An 18,580-nucleotide genomic window follows, 5' to 3' on the forward strand; every position below is an offset into this window, starting at 1 on the left:
TAGGAAGTTTGGGTTTGGGTATCCCAAATCGGGTAAGCTAGTGCTACCTCTAGATGCGTAGTTGAACTTGAAATCGTATCTGTTAGTCATTGTGCCAGAAAGAAAAAGAACAACTGACTGAGAGAACAGTGTATGCAGTTTACTACTATGAACCACTCAAACATGATAGGTAGTCATATCGTAATTACAGCGTCACTGGATTGGTTACTGGTTTAGTGAAGAAGCTGGAACCTTCCCGGTATATCTCAGGGATTGGTCGATTGGCTTTTCATCTAGGGTCATTAAAAAATAGGCGCTTTTGTGTTTCTAACACAGAGGTAAGGTTGCGAAGATTCAATCCCCCTTATCCCGCAATTTGTAGTAGCCATTGAGCCACTGGTAATAATGTTGTTGTCGATGCTCGACAATTGTTGGATGATGCAGGATGATTTGAATAAATGAGATTAATACTTTATAGAGCAGTATAGTATAGTACAGTACAGAACATCATCAAAGAGTAGCAATGAAGACTGAAACTTAAATATGCTCAACAATATAGATTAGATACAAATAACAGGAACAGACAGAAACTAATCAACCCATGATCATTTCTTAGCGAAAAAACCGCCAAAGCCACCGCCATTGCCATCCTTCTTCTTGGGTTGAACAGGCACAGTCCCTTTTGTTGACACAGTCCCTTTTGATGACACGGTCCCTTTACGACCACCAGTAGTGGCAGTCCCATTGCTACTGCCCTTCTCCTCATCATCAGCCCTCCTCAGGATCGGGTCAGTCTCGTAAAATTGATCCTGCTTTGTTACTTTTCCTAGCACCCAATCTACTAAGCTCTGCTCTTCTTTGCTACCGCCTTTTGCCGCTGTCGCTGCAAATACCCTTCCTGTTGCCGCTGCTCCGAATACCATACCTAAAGATGCCATCTTTTTTTTTCTTCTTTGGTTTGTTTAGTTAAGCTTTTAGAGAAGCCTTTGGATAATATATCGAAGTTGAATTTTGTTTGTTTTGGAATGAAGGAGTGTTTCCACCACAGGTTCTTTACAAAGACCTTATCCCATGATTTTTTTTTTTCTCACTTTCAAGATTTTTTTTTTTTTTTTTTTTTTTTTTTTTTTTTTTTTTTTGGTGTAGAATATTGTGGGGAAGAGAATTATGATAGGTTTTGTGACTAAATATGGTCGTGTGCTTGACACGTGGCGATTGCGGATCCATCTCCTTACCAAGACATTGTTTACAAGAGTTGAGAAATACAGTACAATTAAAACATGAAAAATTGTACTGTATGTAATTGGAGTTTGGTCTGTTCGGCATAAATAATCTTAAATTTGAATCTTTCAAAAAAAATTCTTACTTACTATTTACCAATGTTGTTTCAGTTTTACGCCCATTTATGATATTGTTGATTTTCGTCAAATAGATTAAACAAAAATCTGAAAAAATGAAATAAATTGATTTTGCTTAAAAAAATTATGTTAGCTTGAGATTATTTTGGAACGATTTTCACTTGAGATTAAAAATGATAGATTGGCCAAACTTAAAAGTATTGAGAATGTGATATTAAGGAGTTGTTTGGTTACCCCTACTAAAACACATAAATTGTAATTCATGTGATTTGCAAAATAAGTGGGTTGTTTGTTCAATTAGTAAATTATACAACTGGTTGTATGTAGTTTATGTACAACATTTTCAATGTTGTCGAGTTTTGTTATAAAGTTGTCGAGCTTTACTAACAAAATTGTCGAGTTACAATACAAAGTTATTGAGCTTAAGAGGAATAATTATTAAACTCAATAGCTTTTTAAATTAGCTCAATAACTTATAAAATAGCTCGACAACTTTGTGTAGAGAACTCGACAACTTTGAGGCGGTTGTACAATGCTAATATACAACTGGTTGTAAGATAGTATTTGTGTTGTTTGTTTGCCCCAAATCCCATGAATTAAAGTTTTATAGGAACTTTAATTCCTCCATTATGGAGGAAGTTGCTTACCTAGCCCCCCATGTAAGTGGACTTCCCACATTCCAACCAAACAAATTTTCCCGATTTCATGTGAATTGCAAAAACATGTGAATTGATACTTCTTTGGAACTCCAATTTCGGTTGTGAACCAAACGACCCCTAACTCTCTAAGTGTGTGTTTGACCTAAATTTTGAAAGTGTTTTGGCTAAAAAACACAAATTGGCCAAACACACCATTTTCTGAAAAGTTAAAAGTAATTTTTTAAAAGCTTAAAAACCATCTTTTTGTCCTTAAAAATAGAAACAACAATTTGATGCTTCTAGTTTTGAAAAATATTTTTAGAAAATTAAACTTCAAAAACAAAAATTCCTTTTTAACAAGTTAGGCCAAACATGCTCTAACTTACAAATTATTACTCTATCATGAAACGATAAGGTTTGTTCATCTAAATTGGGCTCGAGTTTAATTTGGTCAATTTATACATGAGCTCCGAATGCTTTTAACCTTATAACTAAAGGAAGAATACAAAAAGATTTGGGCTGCTCACATACGTGAAACCGTCTCATTCAATACTTATTGCAGCAAAACTGGGTATGGAATGTTACCATGCATGACTACAATTAACCTACTTAAACCGGGTCAAATGGTCACTCACCAGCAAATTTCGATAGCCCGTTGATAAATTCAAAATTTTCGGTGTTTCAATTGATGTTGTGGTTAGTGAAACTGGGCTAATTGAGAGCAGGAAATTGGATTAGAAGAGTTGATGCAAGTAAGCAATGTTTTAGTAAAGGACCAAAATCCAAAATCACAGCCTCTTCTCATCAATGTGAAGAGCTCATGAGGCTGACCGGTATGCGATGGCTCAGTTGGTTAAAATACGATTTGATTTATTAGCTATTCGTTTCATTTTATGGCTATGTTTGACAAACACTTTAAGTAGTTTATTTGACTTAAATTTTAGGTACCTTATTTAATTGCAAGTGTTTTGCAATTAGCTTATTTAACCAAATAAACTACTTAAAATGAAATGTTATCTAAGGTAATATTTGAGAAATCAGATACCTGATCCAATTTATCTTCCATTTGTACCCCTTTAATTTATGATGTGAAATAATTATTATTATTATGCCCTTTTATGTAATTTTACCAAATATCAGCTATCTTTTCAGCTAGTATGCCAAAACGTTTTCTTACGTAATCAGCTACCTTATCAGCTTCTAAATTTCAGTTACCTTTTTAGTTTTCAACTACCTTTTCGGGTAGTTTTACCGAACAGAATCCATGTATGTTCAAAAGTCTTCCGACATATTTTCATCAAATGTATAGAGAGAGCCAGGGAGGGAGTAAGACTAAGGGTATATTCCTCAAAAACAAGATATTGTTTGACCTGTTTTAACCTTAAAACAGATATATTCGTCTTAAGGGAGACTAATTGGAATGGATTAGTATATCCGATACTTGTCTATTTATTTTTATTATTATTTATTTTCAGTCGGTCATTAAATGACACAAACAAGTTCCAAATTGCACCTTGAAAAGTTGATATTATCCAATAAGCTATTGGTTTTATTAAGATTTGTGAGCACAATGTAGTTTGGTAGGGCAACATCTAATAAAGCACAACCAGTATACTTTTTAACCCTTGATTCTTAGATTGCTTGCTTCAATTCTTCTTTACGCTCAACAACTTATTTAGTGTCAAACTGTCAACCCAAACACTTTTTTTTTTTCTAAAAATACTCTGTAACACACAAAAAGAAACACGTTTTTACTTTTTACCCTGTCTATTATCTCAAGTTAATTAATCTTCTCAATCTACTTTACAGAGTTTTCAAAACGTCATTTTAACTCTATTTTTCTCCATTTACGTACTTTTTTCATTACAAGAATGGTTTAAATTTTTTTTTTTTTTTTTATGATGAATGTAAATATTTTATCAGGAGTAATTCTTAGTTTTTTAACACTTATTTTAAGGTTAAACTTTTTGAAATTTGACCACAAAAAGGTAAAACGGGAATATTATTTTGAGATGAATACGGTATATTTAGCCTCCCTTTTGCTTTAGATGGAAAAGCGTACATGTTTTTTGCCCATAATTTTGATCAAACCATAGTTTTCTTTGCATGGTTAAACCATTCCTAACTACCTAATTATCCAATATCTTGACTAAGTAACAAAACAGTATACATATTTTATGATATGATTAAATTAATGAAATAGGTAAGGCATGATATTTTAGCCGTATCATATGATTACATTTTGATTTAAATATATAGAAAATGGTCGTATCAGGAAGGAAGACAATGAGGTCATAGTTATATACGTGACTGCGCTAGCTAACCAGTCACTGTACACAATCAACAAGATATTGACTAATTACATTATTAAATTTAATTAACAATTGATTGCGTAAACGAACCATGTATATAGTTGAATATTGCTTTGTTAAATTGTGAGTACTACTAGACTACCAGTATAGTGTATATATACTAGTGTGTTAGTTGAATGCATGCATGCTGCTAGACAAGAGTATGCTGATGAGGTCTTTGTTAGATTATTAGCTGATGAGGTCTTTGTTAGATTATTAGTGGTTGTGACCATCGTACGATAGGTCACAAGTTCGTATCCCTCGTCTCAACCCGTGATTGTATTAGATTTGCCATATTTCATTCATATTAGAAACTTTTAACTATTTTACGGTATTATTCTAAAAACTTGAGACTCGAGATTATTGTATATATGTATTGTATGTTGAGAAAAAAATATAGTATACGATGTTAAAGTTAGGCTACTAAATCGATCCTACGAGGCTACGATCGAATACTTGTTGAAATATTTAAACAAAATGAAATGAAATACTAAACACATTTTTTGTGTCAGAAATAATTTCTCCTACATATATGTTAATCTCTCCGATTTTAAGAATTTCCACATTTAATTAAAAATCACCTCACATATCTTAAAAAGTAGGGCAATTTCAAAGAATCGGAGGTAGTATGTACCATATAGTACCAGGGGTGAGGCCACATACGGCTACGGTGTAGCATCAGTCGCTACATAAAAAATAAAAAATTCAGTTAGAATTCCGTGATTTGTTACACCAATATTTACGTCTTTCACACTAATTATCCATACACTTTACCTTAAGTATATATTTTGCTACACCAAAATCAAAATCATGTTGCCTCTGTATAGTACATATATACTCGAGAAAAAGGATTACGCATCTGAGGTAGTACCTAAGACCTTGTAGTTTTTGAGCATATACACATTTTTTTCTGAGCATATTACCATTTATAAATATAGTTTTTGAGCAATATTATATTTTTTTAGTGTAATGTTTTAGTAAATGTGCTTAAAAACTTTATACTAAAGCAGATCTCAAAAACTTTAAAATAAAACTCATAAAATAAACAATAAGAGGTATTATCCCAGATGTATAGTCTATGAACTGTATATACTCCGCTGTGAAATTAAAATTGAGGACACGTATTTTTCATTGCTGCATGCTAGCTACATATACTGATTTAGCTTATAATTCACTCAAATGCAAATTCTTTGGTTTTTTCCTACACGAGTAACAAAATTACATACAAAAACCTTTACACCCATGCCATGCATTTACGTCATTAACCCAAAAACTCAAAAAAACGAAAAAATTCCTAACAACTCTATCTAATAATCAATCATCAATTAATCCTACGTACCATATATATTAACACCCTCAAATTCACTTCAATTATATCTTCTTACCACAATAATTTCTTAAATAAATCGAAAACTGTATCTTATACACTAAAATCATAATAATGGACGCTATACAAGTTTTCCTATGTATAGCGGCCGTGGCATCCGCCTACATGTTATGGTTTACTCACCTTTCTCGACGACTAAATGGTCCGAAAGTATGGCCATTAGTCGGAAGTTTACCGTATACCTTAATGAACCGCCATCGTCTCCACGATTGGATAGCGGGAAATCTAAAAAATACGGGTGGTACCGGTACATATCAAACATGTACCGTGGCCTTGCCTTTCTTGGCATACAAGCAAGGGTTTTTTACGGTCACGTGTCACCCCAAAAATATTGAGCATATTCTTCGAACCCGGTTCGATAATTACCCTAAGGGCCCACAATGGCAAGCCGCTTTCCATGATTTACTAGGCCAAGGTATTTTTAACAGCGACGGTGAAACGTGGTTGATACAAAGAAAAACCGCGGCTCTTGAATTTACCACTAGGACGTTGCGTCAAGCTATGAACCGGTGGGTGAACCGGACTATCAAAAACCGATTGTGGCATATTATGGAGAAAGCCGCTTTCGAGAAAAAACCGGTTGATTTACAAGATTTACTTCTTAGGCTTACATTTGATAACATTTGTGGCCTAACATTTGGTAAAGACCCGCAAACTCTTTCCCCGGATTTAGCCGATAACCCGTTCGCTAACGCGTTCGATTCAGCTACCGAAACTACCCTTAGGCGATTCCTATACCCTAGCTTCATATGGAGGGTAGAAAAGGTATTTCAAATTGGAATGGAATGGAAATTACAAAAAGCCCTAGAAGTCGTCGATAATTACATGTCCGGGGCATTAAACGCTCGAAAAGAGAGTCCTTCGGACGATCTTTTATCGAGATTTATGAACAAAAAAGATCAAAACGGCAACGCATTTGCCGAAGACGTACTTAAACGTATCGCATTGAATTTTGTTCTTGCTGGGCGCGACACTTCGTCAGTCGCGCTCAGCTGGTTTTTCTATCTAGTGATGAATCACCCCGAAGTCGAGTCGAAAATTATAAAAGAAATTTCATCCGTCTTAAACATAACACGGGGTGAAAATCCAGCGAATTGGGTTAACCAACCGTTGGAATTCGATGAAGCGGATAAGCTAGTATACCTCAAAGCTGCCCTAGCTGAAACATTACGATTATACCCTTCGGTACCACAAGACTTTAAGTACGTCGTAAACGACGACGTTTTACCAGACGGTACAGTAGTCCCTGCCGGTTCGACCGTCACCTACTCGATTTATTCGGTAGGAAGAATGAAAAGTATTTGGGGAGAAGACTGCATGGAGTTTAGACCGGAGAGGTGGTTAGCTGAACCGGAAGTCGGTCCAGGTGGTGAATACCGGTTTGAACCGCCAAAAGATGGGTATAAGTTTGTTGCTTTTAATGCTGGACCGAGAACTTGCTTAGGAAAGGACTTGGCTTACCTACAAATGAAGTCTGTGGCTTCTGCTGTTCTGCTTCGTTACCGGCTTAACCCGGTTCCCGGTCACCGGGTTGAGCAAAAGATGTCATTGACATTGTTTATGAAAAATGGGCTTAAGGTTTATCTACAACCAAGGGAGCTCAAGGGGTGTAGTGTTGCTGCTGTTGCGGAATGAGGTCAAAGGGCATTTTCGTCATTTCACATTGATCGTAAATTTCAAGTTTTATTGATGGCAAAAAATGTTTATTTTGGTTTAATGTTTGGTTAATAATTATGCTTTAAATTTGTTATTTTATGCTGCTATATACTCCCTACAAGAAATTTGTTTGTATTTTGTAAGCTTTACTATGAATTGAATTTAATGTTCTTTTAAGTTTTATTTTTTGATGTCTCGTTCATTTGAATTCACTGCGTTTTCTTAGTTTCGTTATAAATTTTTGAATTATTCGATTAATAAGTCGTACTACAATCTAAATATACCATTTTGCTCGCACTAAGAAATCAATATATTCGAGAACCTTTGTAGACGAGTATTCTAAAGTGTACAAATTGAACATTAGCTCACATAGTAGCATGCCTTAATACATATAGAATATTCCTTTCTTCCTAATCATTTATTTATCTTTTATATTTTTTTGTGACGGAAGCAATATTCCGCTTAGAAGACTTGTATATCAACAAAAATTTCTCAGTTGGTATCCTAAATTATCGAATTTTTTTCTAAAATGGGGTTTAAAATCAAAGAAATAAACAAAATGGGGTTAGTTTCAAAGTTATTACCCAAAATGGGTCCACGTCAGCACCGAACCTAGCTTCGGATTCAAGTCGCTCTCCCCCTAAGCGACTATATTTTGGGTGACATGGAATTACGGTTGCTTTTAAGGACCAGTTATTTTAGCCCAAGTCGCTTAGGGGCCCAGCGACTTAGGCCCAAGTCGCTTGGGGGGCCAGCGACTTTAGTATTTTACAAAAAAAAAAAAAAAAAAAAAAAAAAAAAAATTGAAAAACGACCTTTATGAGAATCGAACCTGGGACTAGTGACATGAATACTAATCTACAAACCATTGTAGCAAGCGAGAAGTCATGCCTCAATAAGCGCGGAAATTTATTTAATTTGATGGAATAACCACTTACTCGTGTTTACTATTTTCTATATAACCATTTAAGCGCATTAAATTACAAGTAATTACAATTGGTGCAGTGGTTATGAGGTGCATTGTTGGTGCTGTTGACACAGGTTCGGTTCCCCTATCGCTACATTAGTAGCTTTGTAATAGTTTTTATTTTTTTTCCCCAAAAATAGAAGTCGCTTTGCGGGTGAGCGATTTGACCGCAAATCGTCGTCCGGCTGAGCGACTATAATCCGGAACCTAGCTTCACCAAAACCGAGCCTACGTGGACCCATTTTTGATAATTACTTTCAAACTCATCCCATTTCGTTAATTTATTTGATATTGCACCCCATTTTGGAAAAAAATTCTAAATTATCTAGTAAAGTAGTAGGAGTAGCTAACAAAGAGCTTGAGTGGCACACTGAAAGCCGTTTTCCTTGGTAGATGATCAAGTTAAAGCATGTTAGTTGTTGACTTGTAGACCAAAGTCAGAATAAAGTCTTAGCAAACTTATCAAAACAAATACTCGTATTATATTTCAATTTTGGACCAATTTGCGTTGTTTGATTTGTTATGTATTGCTGCATGCAACATTTGGTGTTGATTAGTAAGTACATAAAATCAAAAATATACTACCCAAAAACTTGACAAATTAAAGAAGAAAAATAAAATGTTAAATTCTTACCAAATCATTGAATAATTTATTTTTTATTGTAATTGTATACTCTAAATACCCAAACCCCCCTTAGAACATAATGTTATCTTAAAACAATCTAACAGTTATAAGTTTAACAACCGAACATGTTTAGTTAGACTGAAACTGTATAATGAATGGATCTATTAAAGAAATTAGGTTTTTTTCATTCCTTTTTACGAAAATAGAGAATTTGCTTACTCCTGATACAAACTTATTTTTAATCAGACATATCTCAAATATCTATTTTTTTTTTTTTTGTTAAGGAGAGTACAATATCAGGGAGACTTAAGCCCTATTCTTTTGAACTTAATTTCAGTTCTAATAAGTTGATTCGATTGATTGATTGATTGAATCTATTGAGTTGATTTGATTCGATTGATTCATTTCGATTCGATTCGATTTATTTCGATTCGACTCCATTGATTCGATTGATTGATTCGGTTCAAAGTAGTTTATTTCAACATTAATATTATTATTCTTATTTTATATTCTTATTGTTATCATTATTATTATATTAATTTATTTACTATTGTTATTATTTTATTAAAATTTATTTTTAATATTTATTATATTACTATTTATATTTATTTATTATTATATTATTATTATTAATTTCAATATTAGGGTATTAATATTTATTATTATTATTATTATTATTATTATAATATTATATTATATTATATTTATTATTTTATTAGTATATTCATTTTTATTAATATTATTAATAACGTATATTAATATTATATTAATTAATTATTATATTACATCTATTATTATTATTGTTATTATTATTATTATTATTTATAATATTTATATTATACTTATCATATTCGTTTTTTAGTTATTATTATTAATATATCATATTATTTAATATATTATAATATTATTTATATTACTAATATATTATTATTATTATTGTTTTATTATGAAGGGATGCGCGCAACTTTCATTAAAATGAAAATAAATATTATTATTATTATTATTATTATTATATTACTATTTTATTTTTTTATATATTACTTATTAGATTATTATTATATTATATTGATATTTTATTAATAATAATAATAATGAATAATATTATTATAACATTTATTATTATTATTGGTATTATTGTTATTGTATTATTATTATTATTATTATTATTATTATTATTTTAATGGAAGAATGCGCGCAGCTTTCATTAAAAGAAAAACAAAAGCTTACATGAAATTGGTGGGGAGCCGAGAGACAATCTGGGCCCCCACACCCTTAGCAATAGCAAAGCTAAGTCTAGTGAAAATATAAGCGGCCACCCGAGCCCCCGCATCCTAAACTTATTATTATTATTATTATTATTATTATTATTATTATTATTATTATTATTATTATTATTATTATTATTATTATTATTATTATTATTATTATTATTATTATTATTATTATTATTATTATTATTATTATTATCTTTTTATTTTTATTTCTTTTTCAGTTCAGTTCAGATCAGTTCAGTTCAGCTCTATTAAGTTCAGTTCAGTTCAGTTCAGCTCCATTAAATTCAGTTCAGTTCAGACAATTTCAGTCCAAAAAAACAGGACCTTATTGTCCATTATACCTTCATTTTAACCACTAGGTTAAAATCTCTTAGTAAATCTCGGACATCTATGAAGTGGGCTTTTAATTGTCTATATAGGAGTACAAGACATGTGGACCAGTTCTGTCGCAACTAAACAACCCAATTCAGTGTTCTGAAACTCGGCCCGGTTCACAAATTATCTTGCTGAGATGATGTCAGTTGTTAATGGGCTAACGGCTATTTTAAGTGGGTCAAAACAACCATTTACCTCTCAGCCTAATAAACATCGTTCTACTTGCGTATATCAACTAACTTAATTGTTAAAGTCATAAAAAACGGTGTTTATGATCAGACCTCAAATTTTGTCAATATCAAAATCGCTCATTATATTGTGTTGACCTATTGTCTAGATACTCCCTTCGTCTTAACCACTCACTAACCTCAGATCTCTCGATACCTTTTTTTTCATCTCTTTCGATAGAAAACACTCTATGCGGATTCCGACACTTATACAGATCGAAACTTGTCACAACAATTATGATTTCATGCAAGAATTTATGGTCATTTAAATCCAAAGAAGCACCGACGTATCTTACACCAAGTGCCTCATATATATAATAGCCCTTAGCTTGCATTGTTGCATCATGTAGAACCTAAAGGCCCAGGGTGACCTACATTTATACAACTGAAATTACTAAATCACAAAATTTGAACATTATTGGAATTAGAAGACAAGCATGTGTCACCTCTATTCAATTGTACGTATATATTGATTAATGGATTCACATGTCTTGATTTATAATTATTTATTTTGTTTTTTTTTCAACATCATATCCATCATTGCTATCTTCATACCTTTCTTAGCCAAACATTTTTGATTGAATTTACGTGACATCGTAATAATTATTGCCTCTTCGATCCACAATAACGAATATATAAATTTGTAAAAGAAACAAACTACTTTCCAAACGTCCGGCATCAATCACAAACAATGTTTAGTTTATGTATATGTAAGGAGTATTTTAATAAATTAAAAAAAAAAAAACACAGATGAATGAGACGAAGGAAGTATCGATTATGTTATGTATTAGTAAAGATTTAGGGATATACGAAGGATGTAGTACACTTACCGAGAGTTTAATAATTTGATACGACTTACGAGTAAAATAAGAAATTATTTCATAACTGAGATATGAATTTTCTTATGTGTCATAAGTTCATAATGATTTACATCAAAAATTTAAAACATTCAATATTATCTCATTTTTCCATGCGAAAATTTTTCCTCATGTCTAATATGATAAATAGGGAGTATGATACTCCCTCCACTTTTTTATATATGACGTTTTGCATTTACGAGGTAAGCCTTTGACTTTAATATTTACAAAAATATATTTGTTCAAAAAATATAAAAATGGTACCATTAAATTCCTTACGAAAAACTCTTTCATATGAGTATACATATCATAATATTTAGTCTTATATTTTAAGAGATATTGAAGAGAGAAGGGAGTGTCTCGAAATGTGAGAAAGTCATATATAAAAAAATAGAGGGAGTATGTCGTAAAACTCGCAAGGGCAGTTTAATGTTTAAATTTTGATAAAATTCGTCAGGAATTCAAGTTAAAGATTCAAAGAGATAAAAATATAAGGTACACTTGAATTTTTTTAAAAAAATTTAATTGAAAATTCTGAATATTTAATCTGGGGGGTGGGAGGAGCGCTCTTACTAGCCATCCTTAGAGCATCCGCAAAGGTGGAAAAATAGCTCCCCATATGCACCCTCTCTCCTCATATGGGCATCCTCATTGTTGCACCAACCTCCCCATTATTTGAGGCTCCACTGTTTTTAGGGAAGGTCCCCAAAAAAAAAAGCAAGACAAATTGTGTTACTTATGGGGAGGTTCCCAAATGTTTGTGTGTGAATTGAGGAACCCCATTGTTGCATAAATGTAGTTATGAAATGAGGAGGGTAAATGGAAAAATTAGTGGAAATTGAGGTGGACGAATAAGAGAAGGAAAAAGAAAATATGAGGAGCCCCACCTTTGCGAATGCTCTTAAGCTCCACCATTGGCCGGACCACTAACAAAAAATACTGTAAAATCTTATAATGCTATGTTTGGGAACCTTGAATTGGAATTGAATTCCGGAATTGAAATATTTCAAGTGTTTGGGAACCCCTAGAATTTGGAATTGAAATTGACTCAATTCCTTATCAATTCCAAGCTAGTTAAAATTTGGGGTTCTCAAATACCTACCATATACTAGTCATTTCAATTCCATGACTTCTTACGTTTTATTTTGTGACGCAAATTTCGTCACAATATTTTTTCCGATCGCAAATATTTTTCAAGATAATATTTAATTTTTTCAAATATAAAAATCCAACGGTCTCGACCCATACCCGTCTCGCCCAAATTCAATTCCAATTCCACGGGTTTCCCAAACGTAATTTTGGAATTAGATTTGGAATTGAATTCAAACATTTCAATTTCTACAATTAAAATCATGGAAATGAAATCAATTCCGTATTTCCAAACACTACCTAAGTACATTTTAATTCTTTGGAATTATTCTAGCAAGTTTATGAGATAAAAAACTCGTGGCCTCATGGGTCTCCTCGAATAACGATTCTACGAAGAAAATCGAATGGCTGGCCCATCCAAAAATAAACGTAGATCGTATCAGTCTGAAGCTGGACATCTCGTGGCCCACTTTTAGTAAATTCATCTCATAACAGTTCGTATTATATAAGACGGTTTGCAATTTTATAACCGTGGCCTTTTAGGTTAAGAAGATCTGAACTGAATTAAAGTAAAAATTAATTTATTAATAAATGAGCTGAAATGAACTAAATTGAACTAAATAGAATTGAGATGAAATGAGCTAAAATGCGAAACGGGTTTACATAAATATATAATTTATGTACGGACTTCTGAACACATTTAAACTTTCAAAAAATTACATGGACAAATTAAATTTCTTGTACATGGAGTAATATATTTTGATTAAATTTAATTACATATTGTCGTGACCATATCTTCCAACCTCGGACTCCTCTAAACTACGTGAAATTCACATAAAAAATGGAGGAGGAGAGAATCAATGCATAGGTTCATGTTTTCGGATCCGGTTTAAGACAATGGTTACAGAAAGTAATTAAAGTTTGTGTAAACGAAACATCGGATTCGCATACAAGGCAGAGTTATATAATATTGGCATTTCGTACTAATATTACATACATTCTTCTTTGGGCAACACACAACCTAAAGCTTATATATTCACACTTTAAATATTTTATGTAACACATAAACTAAAGCTTATATGGAGTATATTCACACTTTCAATATTTTATGTAAATGTGTTTTTCTATCATGTGCCCAATGGGCACATGACAAGGAGCCAATTAAGGAAATAATTACATCATTAATTCTCTAAGCATGGTAGTTATGAGTTTACTATTCAAAATCTCATGATATATTGCTGTAATTATTTAATTGACTCCTTATCATGTGCTCATTGGACACATGATAGAAAAACCCTATGTAAATCTACTATCGAAGCTTATGGCTATATTTTAACTCAATGAGAATCGAACCCTTGACCTCAAAGTCAGAACGTGGACGACACTTGTTGGTAATAGTCTTATTATTGTTCGTGTTGTAAGAACAAGGATTAGATTAAGTAATAAGAGTTCTCTTACTTTAACCGTGGGTTAAGGGTTTGATTTCTTATCCGCGATATAGTACGCTCCATTTAAATTAAAAAAAATGATTATTTGTGTTGTTCAATAGATTTATAAACTGAATAATTCCAGAAAACTTGTTGATGCGGGGGTGTCGATTAGTTGGAGGACATTGCACGTGTGATCCCATGCATGTTGTTTTCCCATACAAGTCCAAAACTTTTGATTGAATTTCTTTACGTAAATAAATATTTATAATAGGATTCTAATTCGGGTATCCAATATAAATTGCTTACCAAAATCAATTAGCTGAATTAATATTTTCGTTAATTAAATCCAATTTGATTTATCATAAAATTAATTAATTAGTACTAGAAAAGAATATCATATCAATTCATTTTTGGTACAACTTAAAAGGAGATTAATATTATAACCATCTACTCATACAAGATCTCCTCCATAGGTCGATTCCTTACAACATGCCAAAGAATAGAAGCTTAACATTTTTATAACCAACTATATGGACGGACGTTGTTTAACCTATAAGTTATAACTCGGTTTTATTTGAATTTTTGTCTACTCTAACATCTTCTTGTGCTTCATAGAATTTTCTTTACGACCTAATATCGTATCGTCGTATATACATGACATTACATATAGATTTAGCTGGGCCTAATTCGCTCTGCTTTAAGTATAAATCATTTAAATTCAGCACAACTCCATTCAGTTCAACTCAGTTCTACATAATTTTTGGCTGAAAGGAGTTAAACTGGCATGATTAGAGCTGAGCTGAAGAGAACTGAACTGAATTAAGCTGAAGTAATAGTTAATTTGTGAAGAGATGAGTCGTATTGAACTGAATGAAGATGAACTGATCTAAACTGAATGATTAGAGCTGAGCTGTAATTAAGTCAAAAACAGAGCCTTACTCTAACTCCATTCAGGTTCAACTTATCTCCCTTCGTCAATTCAGTTTAGTTCAATTTAATTTCATTCAATTCAGTTCAGCTCAACTCAGCTACAATAAATTCAATTCAGTTCAACTTTTTTTTATCCGAAAAGAACGAGGCCTAGATTGATGGTAAATTAGCAATGAACTTATGAATCATGATGATAGCTAGTCATATAAATTCTGCAGTACAACATAATTTCCATATGCTTTTTCTACATTTTTTGCCCAACTCATCGGTTTTTAATTGTATAAGACTTTATGCACCCTATTTAATACTAGTAGTACCAATTATACATAGTTTTGCTGATCCCGCTGTCCTTCCACCCCCACATTCCCTTACTCCTTTAATCATGACGCTAAACAAAAAAAATTAGATTCAATCAATCACCAAAAATAGTACAATTTCACAATTAATTATCTTAATTACGTCCTTCAGAACTACTTTAAACACCTCCAAGAGTAACACCATCACATATTCACATCATTAATCTTCCCTACCGATGAAAAAGTTAACTATCCAACTAGAATAGTTTATCTATAAACCTATTTTATTAATTTGTTACAAATAACCAACTAGATTTTCCTTCTACTACTTTATCCTAGTTAGACATTATTATCATCGGCGTGAGAGAAATATAATAAAGGTAATGCATGATAGAACGTTATCAGGTGATATATACCAAGTGAACCATACATGCTAATGACATGACATAATGTCATAATGTAGTACATGCCTACATAATGTATAGAGAGGTTTGTAATAATATCACCTGATAATGTCATCTTATATTCCTATTTCAGTTGACAAAGTCTAAAAACTCAACAAATTTTAGGATATTTCCATTTTTTTTTTTGGGCATATGATTTTAATGAACAATTTATCCATTTTGGCATAAAAATACATATATTGATTATATCAATCAATTTTACATTTAAATTAAAACAAACCAAATTTCCTAGATATGTCATCACCTCTTATTATAATTAAGAAATAAATTTGTGATAATGTGAAGATGCTATTCTCTATACAATCCTCCCTATACAACTAGTCCTCCACCAAACCTACCTTTGTATGTCACACTACTTTACTCTTCACCAACATTCTTCATTTCTTCACACATTTTCTTCTCCAAATTAACAACCTAAGGTTTAACCAAAAACCACAATAACAATGTTGAAGAAAACCATAGCATCTCAAATCAACAATCTCTTCTTTTCCATCCTCCTAATTTTCATCCATGTTGGTTGCTTCATATGTTTTTCGTCGAATAATAACAATAACAATACCGATAACAATAACAATTATCTTCCTACAAGAAAAAAGAGAAAATCATCTACTCCTCTAAATTTATCTCCTCAAAAAGCAATTTCTTCTTCATGGTCTTTCATTAAGAAAGTTTTTAATGTAAAAAATAAATTTGTTGTTTACCAAACAGGGCCTTCAACACCTGTTACAACGTCGTTTTGCTCCCCAAGGTCATCATCCCATGACTCGGACCTTCACCCTAGAAAAAGAAGGTCCGGGTCTAGGTCTGAGTACGAGTCTTCTTTATATGAAAACCCGCTTTTACCCTTAAGAAATGACATTTTTCCGTGCCCTTCATGTGGTGAAATATTTCAAAAACCGTCACTTTTGGAACAACATCAAGGATCCAAACACGCTGTTTCGGAGCTCCGAGACGGTGATTCGGGTAAAAATATCGTCTGGATTATTTTTAAGACGGGTTGGGAGATAGAGGGTTCTCAGAGGATTCCGAATATATACAGAATCTTAAAGATTCACAATAGTCAAAAGATTCTCTCGAGATTTGAGGAGTATCGTGAGACGGTCAAAGTCAAAGCTGCTCGAAACGGCGCCGTTTTGAGGCGGGACGAGAGGTGCATTGCTGACGGTAACGAGTTGTTACGGTTTCATTGTACGACGTTTGTTTGTAACTTGGGGCAAAATGGTAATTCTAGCTTATGTAGCCAGCATTATTGTAGCACGTGTGGGGTTATTCGGGCCGGGTTTTCGCCTAAATTAGATGGAATATCCACCCTGTCATCTAGCTGGCGGGCCCACATGTCCGTCCCGGATGACATGGAGGCTGAATTTGCGTTCATGAACGTGAAACGGGCCATGTTGGTTTGTCGGGTCATTGCAGGTCGGGTTGGGTGTGACCCGATGATGACCGAGGTAGATAAGGAGGATCAGGGTTACGATTCGTTGTTGGGTCGGTCCATGACGGGTCAGGGTAAGTTGGATGATGATGAATTAATTGTGTTCAACCCGCGGGCGGTACTACCTTGTTTCGTAATCGTGTACTCAGTCTAGCTAGTTGATCGAGTCGAGTCAAGTCAAGTCAGGTCAGGTTGGGTCGGGTTGGGTCAGGTTGGGTTAAATCAGTTTGTTGTTAATTGGGTTGTGTCTAGGTGAGTAGTAAGTTCAGAGTGCATCATATGGTTTAAGAGTTGAGTAAATGAAATCACGTGGAGGACATGTGATTTTTAAGATGTTGGTAAATTGTGAGAAGTTTCTGTTTTTCTAGTTGAAACTTGGTGATCGAGTACTTATAAAGTAAACTAAGAAATTGTAAATATTTTGATTTTATTTATGAGTAAAAATACAAGGTGAAAAGTCATGATGAATATAGTGTGTTTAATAGACAAAAATTTAATTTTGCTTAAGAAATATAGATTTAATTTATGGATTTTTCTAACCTATGCCCACTAGGCATAGGATAAGAAAATAAAAAAGAAATAAGGTTATATTCTGAATTTTGTGAAAAGTCATGGTGAATATAATATTCTGAATTTTGTGAGACTTATGTTTTTCCGTTCCATTTTTTGTGATGGATTTTCCGTTTCATTTTTGCTTAAGTTGAATTACAATTTTGTTATGACTTGGTTATAAATTAAGATAGAATGTTACATTTTGCATTTTGCATTATCAAATTGACTTATACTTTGATTTAATTTGTATTGTAAAAATAGTGAGTGTATAAGCACGAATAAGGTTACCTACATTCACTTTTTTCTTAAGGCGCAACATTTGCAAGAATGTTTAAAATCTTTGGGTAATTCGTCCTTGTCATAATTGTTAACTTATTTTATTTTATTTTATTTTTTGCTCGTTGTATGTCATCATAGATAGGCAACAAATGTACTGCTCAATACTACTTTCTTTAGTAAAACAAGAATCTCAACAAAATATTATTTTAGCTCAAACAGTATAATTCAGCTTATTCCGAATGTAAGTTGAGCAAGATCACAACAACTGGATAATGATAAAGCTCTTTGAAACACTTAGAAGTTAGAACAACTACTGTTAAGGGAGTTCTAACTTAACCAAATGCTCAAATTCGAGCCATACATGAAAATGCAGCAGTATTAAAACTCGATCACGACTCATGAGAGAGATCTTAC

General features: G+C 32.7%; 3 protein-coding genes across 3 annotated transcripts; 2 read left to right on the forward strand and 1 right to left on the reverse strand.

The window, feature by feature from the left end:
• Positions 1–425: 425 nt before the first annotated feature.
• Positions 426–1,043, reverse strand: LOC141615540 (uncharacterized). Its single transcript, XM_074433802.1, has one exon. It carries the CDS (start codon positions 915–917, stop codon positions 585–587), a length of 333 nt encoding a protein of 110 aa, XP_074289903.1. The 5' UTR covers positions 918–1,043; the 3' UTR covers positions 426–584.
• A 4,689-nt stretch (positions 1,044–5,732) lies between these two features.
• Positions 5,733–7,492, forward strand: LOC141619894 (cytochrome P450 86A1). The gene has a single exon (XM_074436922.1). The coding sequence runs from the start codon at positions 5,768–5,770 to the stop codon at positions 7,346–7,348; it is 1,581 nt and encodes a 526-aa protein (XP_074293023.1). The 5' UTR covers positions 5,733–5,767; the 3' UTR covers positions 7,349–7,492.
• Positions 7,493–16,167: 8,675 nt separating this feature from the next.
• On the forward strand, positions 16,168–17,803 carry LOC141615556 (uncharacterized). Its single transcript, XM_074433803.1, has one exon. The coding sequence runs from the start codon at positions 16,347–16,349 to the stop codon at positions 17,487–17,489; it is 1,143 nt and encodes a 380-aa protein (XP_074289904.1). The 5' UTR covers positions 16,168–16,346; the 3' UTR covers positions 17,490–17,803.
• Positions 17,804–18,580: the final 777 nt, after the last annotated feature.

This window comes from Silene latifolia, chromosome 1 (genome assembly GCF_048544455.1).
Source record: "Silene latifolia isolate original U9 population chromosome 1, ASM4854445v1, whole genome shotgun sequence".
Taxonomy (NCBI): domain Eukaryota; kingdom Viridiplantae; phylum Streptophyta; class Magnoliopsida; order Caryophyllales; family Caryophyllaceae; genus Silene; species Silene latifolia.

Excerpts from the sequence above, each read along its gene's own strand:
- LOC141615540 (XM_074433802.1), bottom strand. The coding sequence starts at position 917 with ATGGCATCTTTAGGTATGGTATTCGGAGCAGCGGCAACAGGAAGGGTA.
- LOC141619894 (XM_074436922.1), top strand. The coding sequence starts at position 5,768 with ATGGACGCTATACAAGTTTTCCTATGTATAGCGGCCGTGGCATCCGCC.
- LOC141615556 (XM_074433803.1), top strand. The coding sequence starts at position 16,347 with ATGTTGAAGAAAACCATAGCATCTCAAATCAACAATCTCTTCTTTTCC.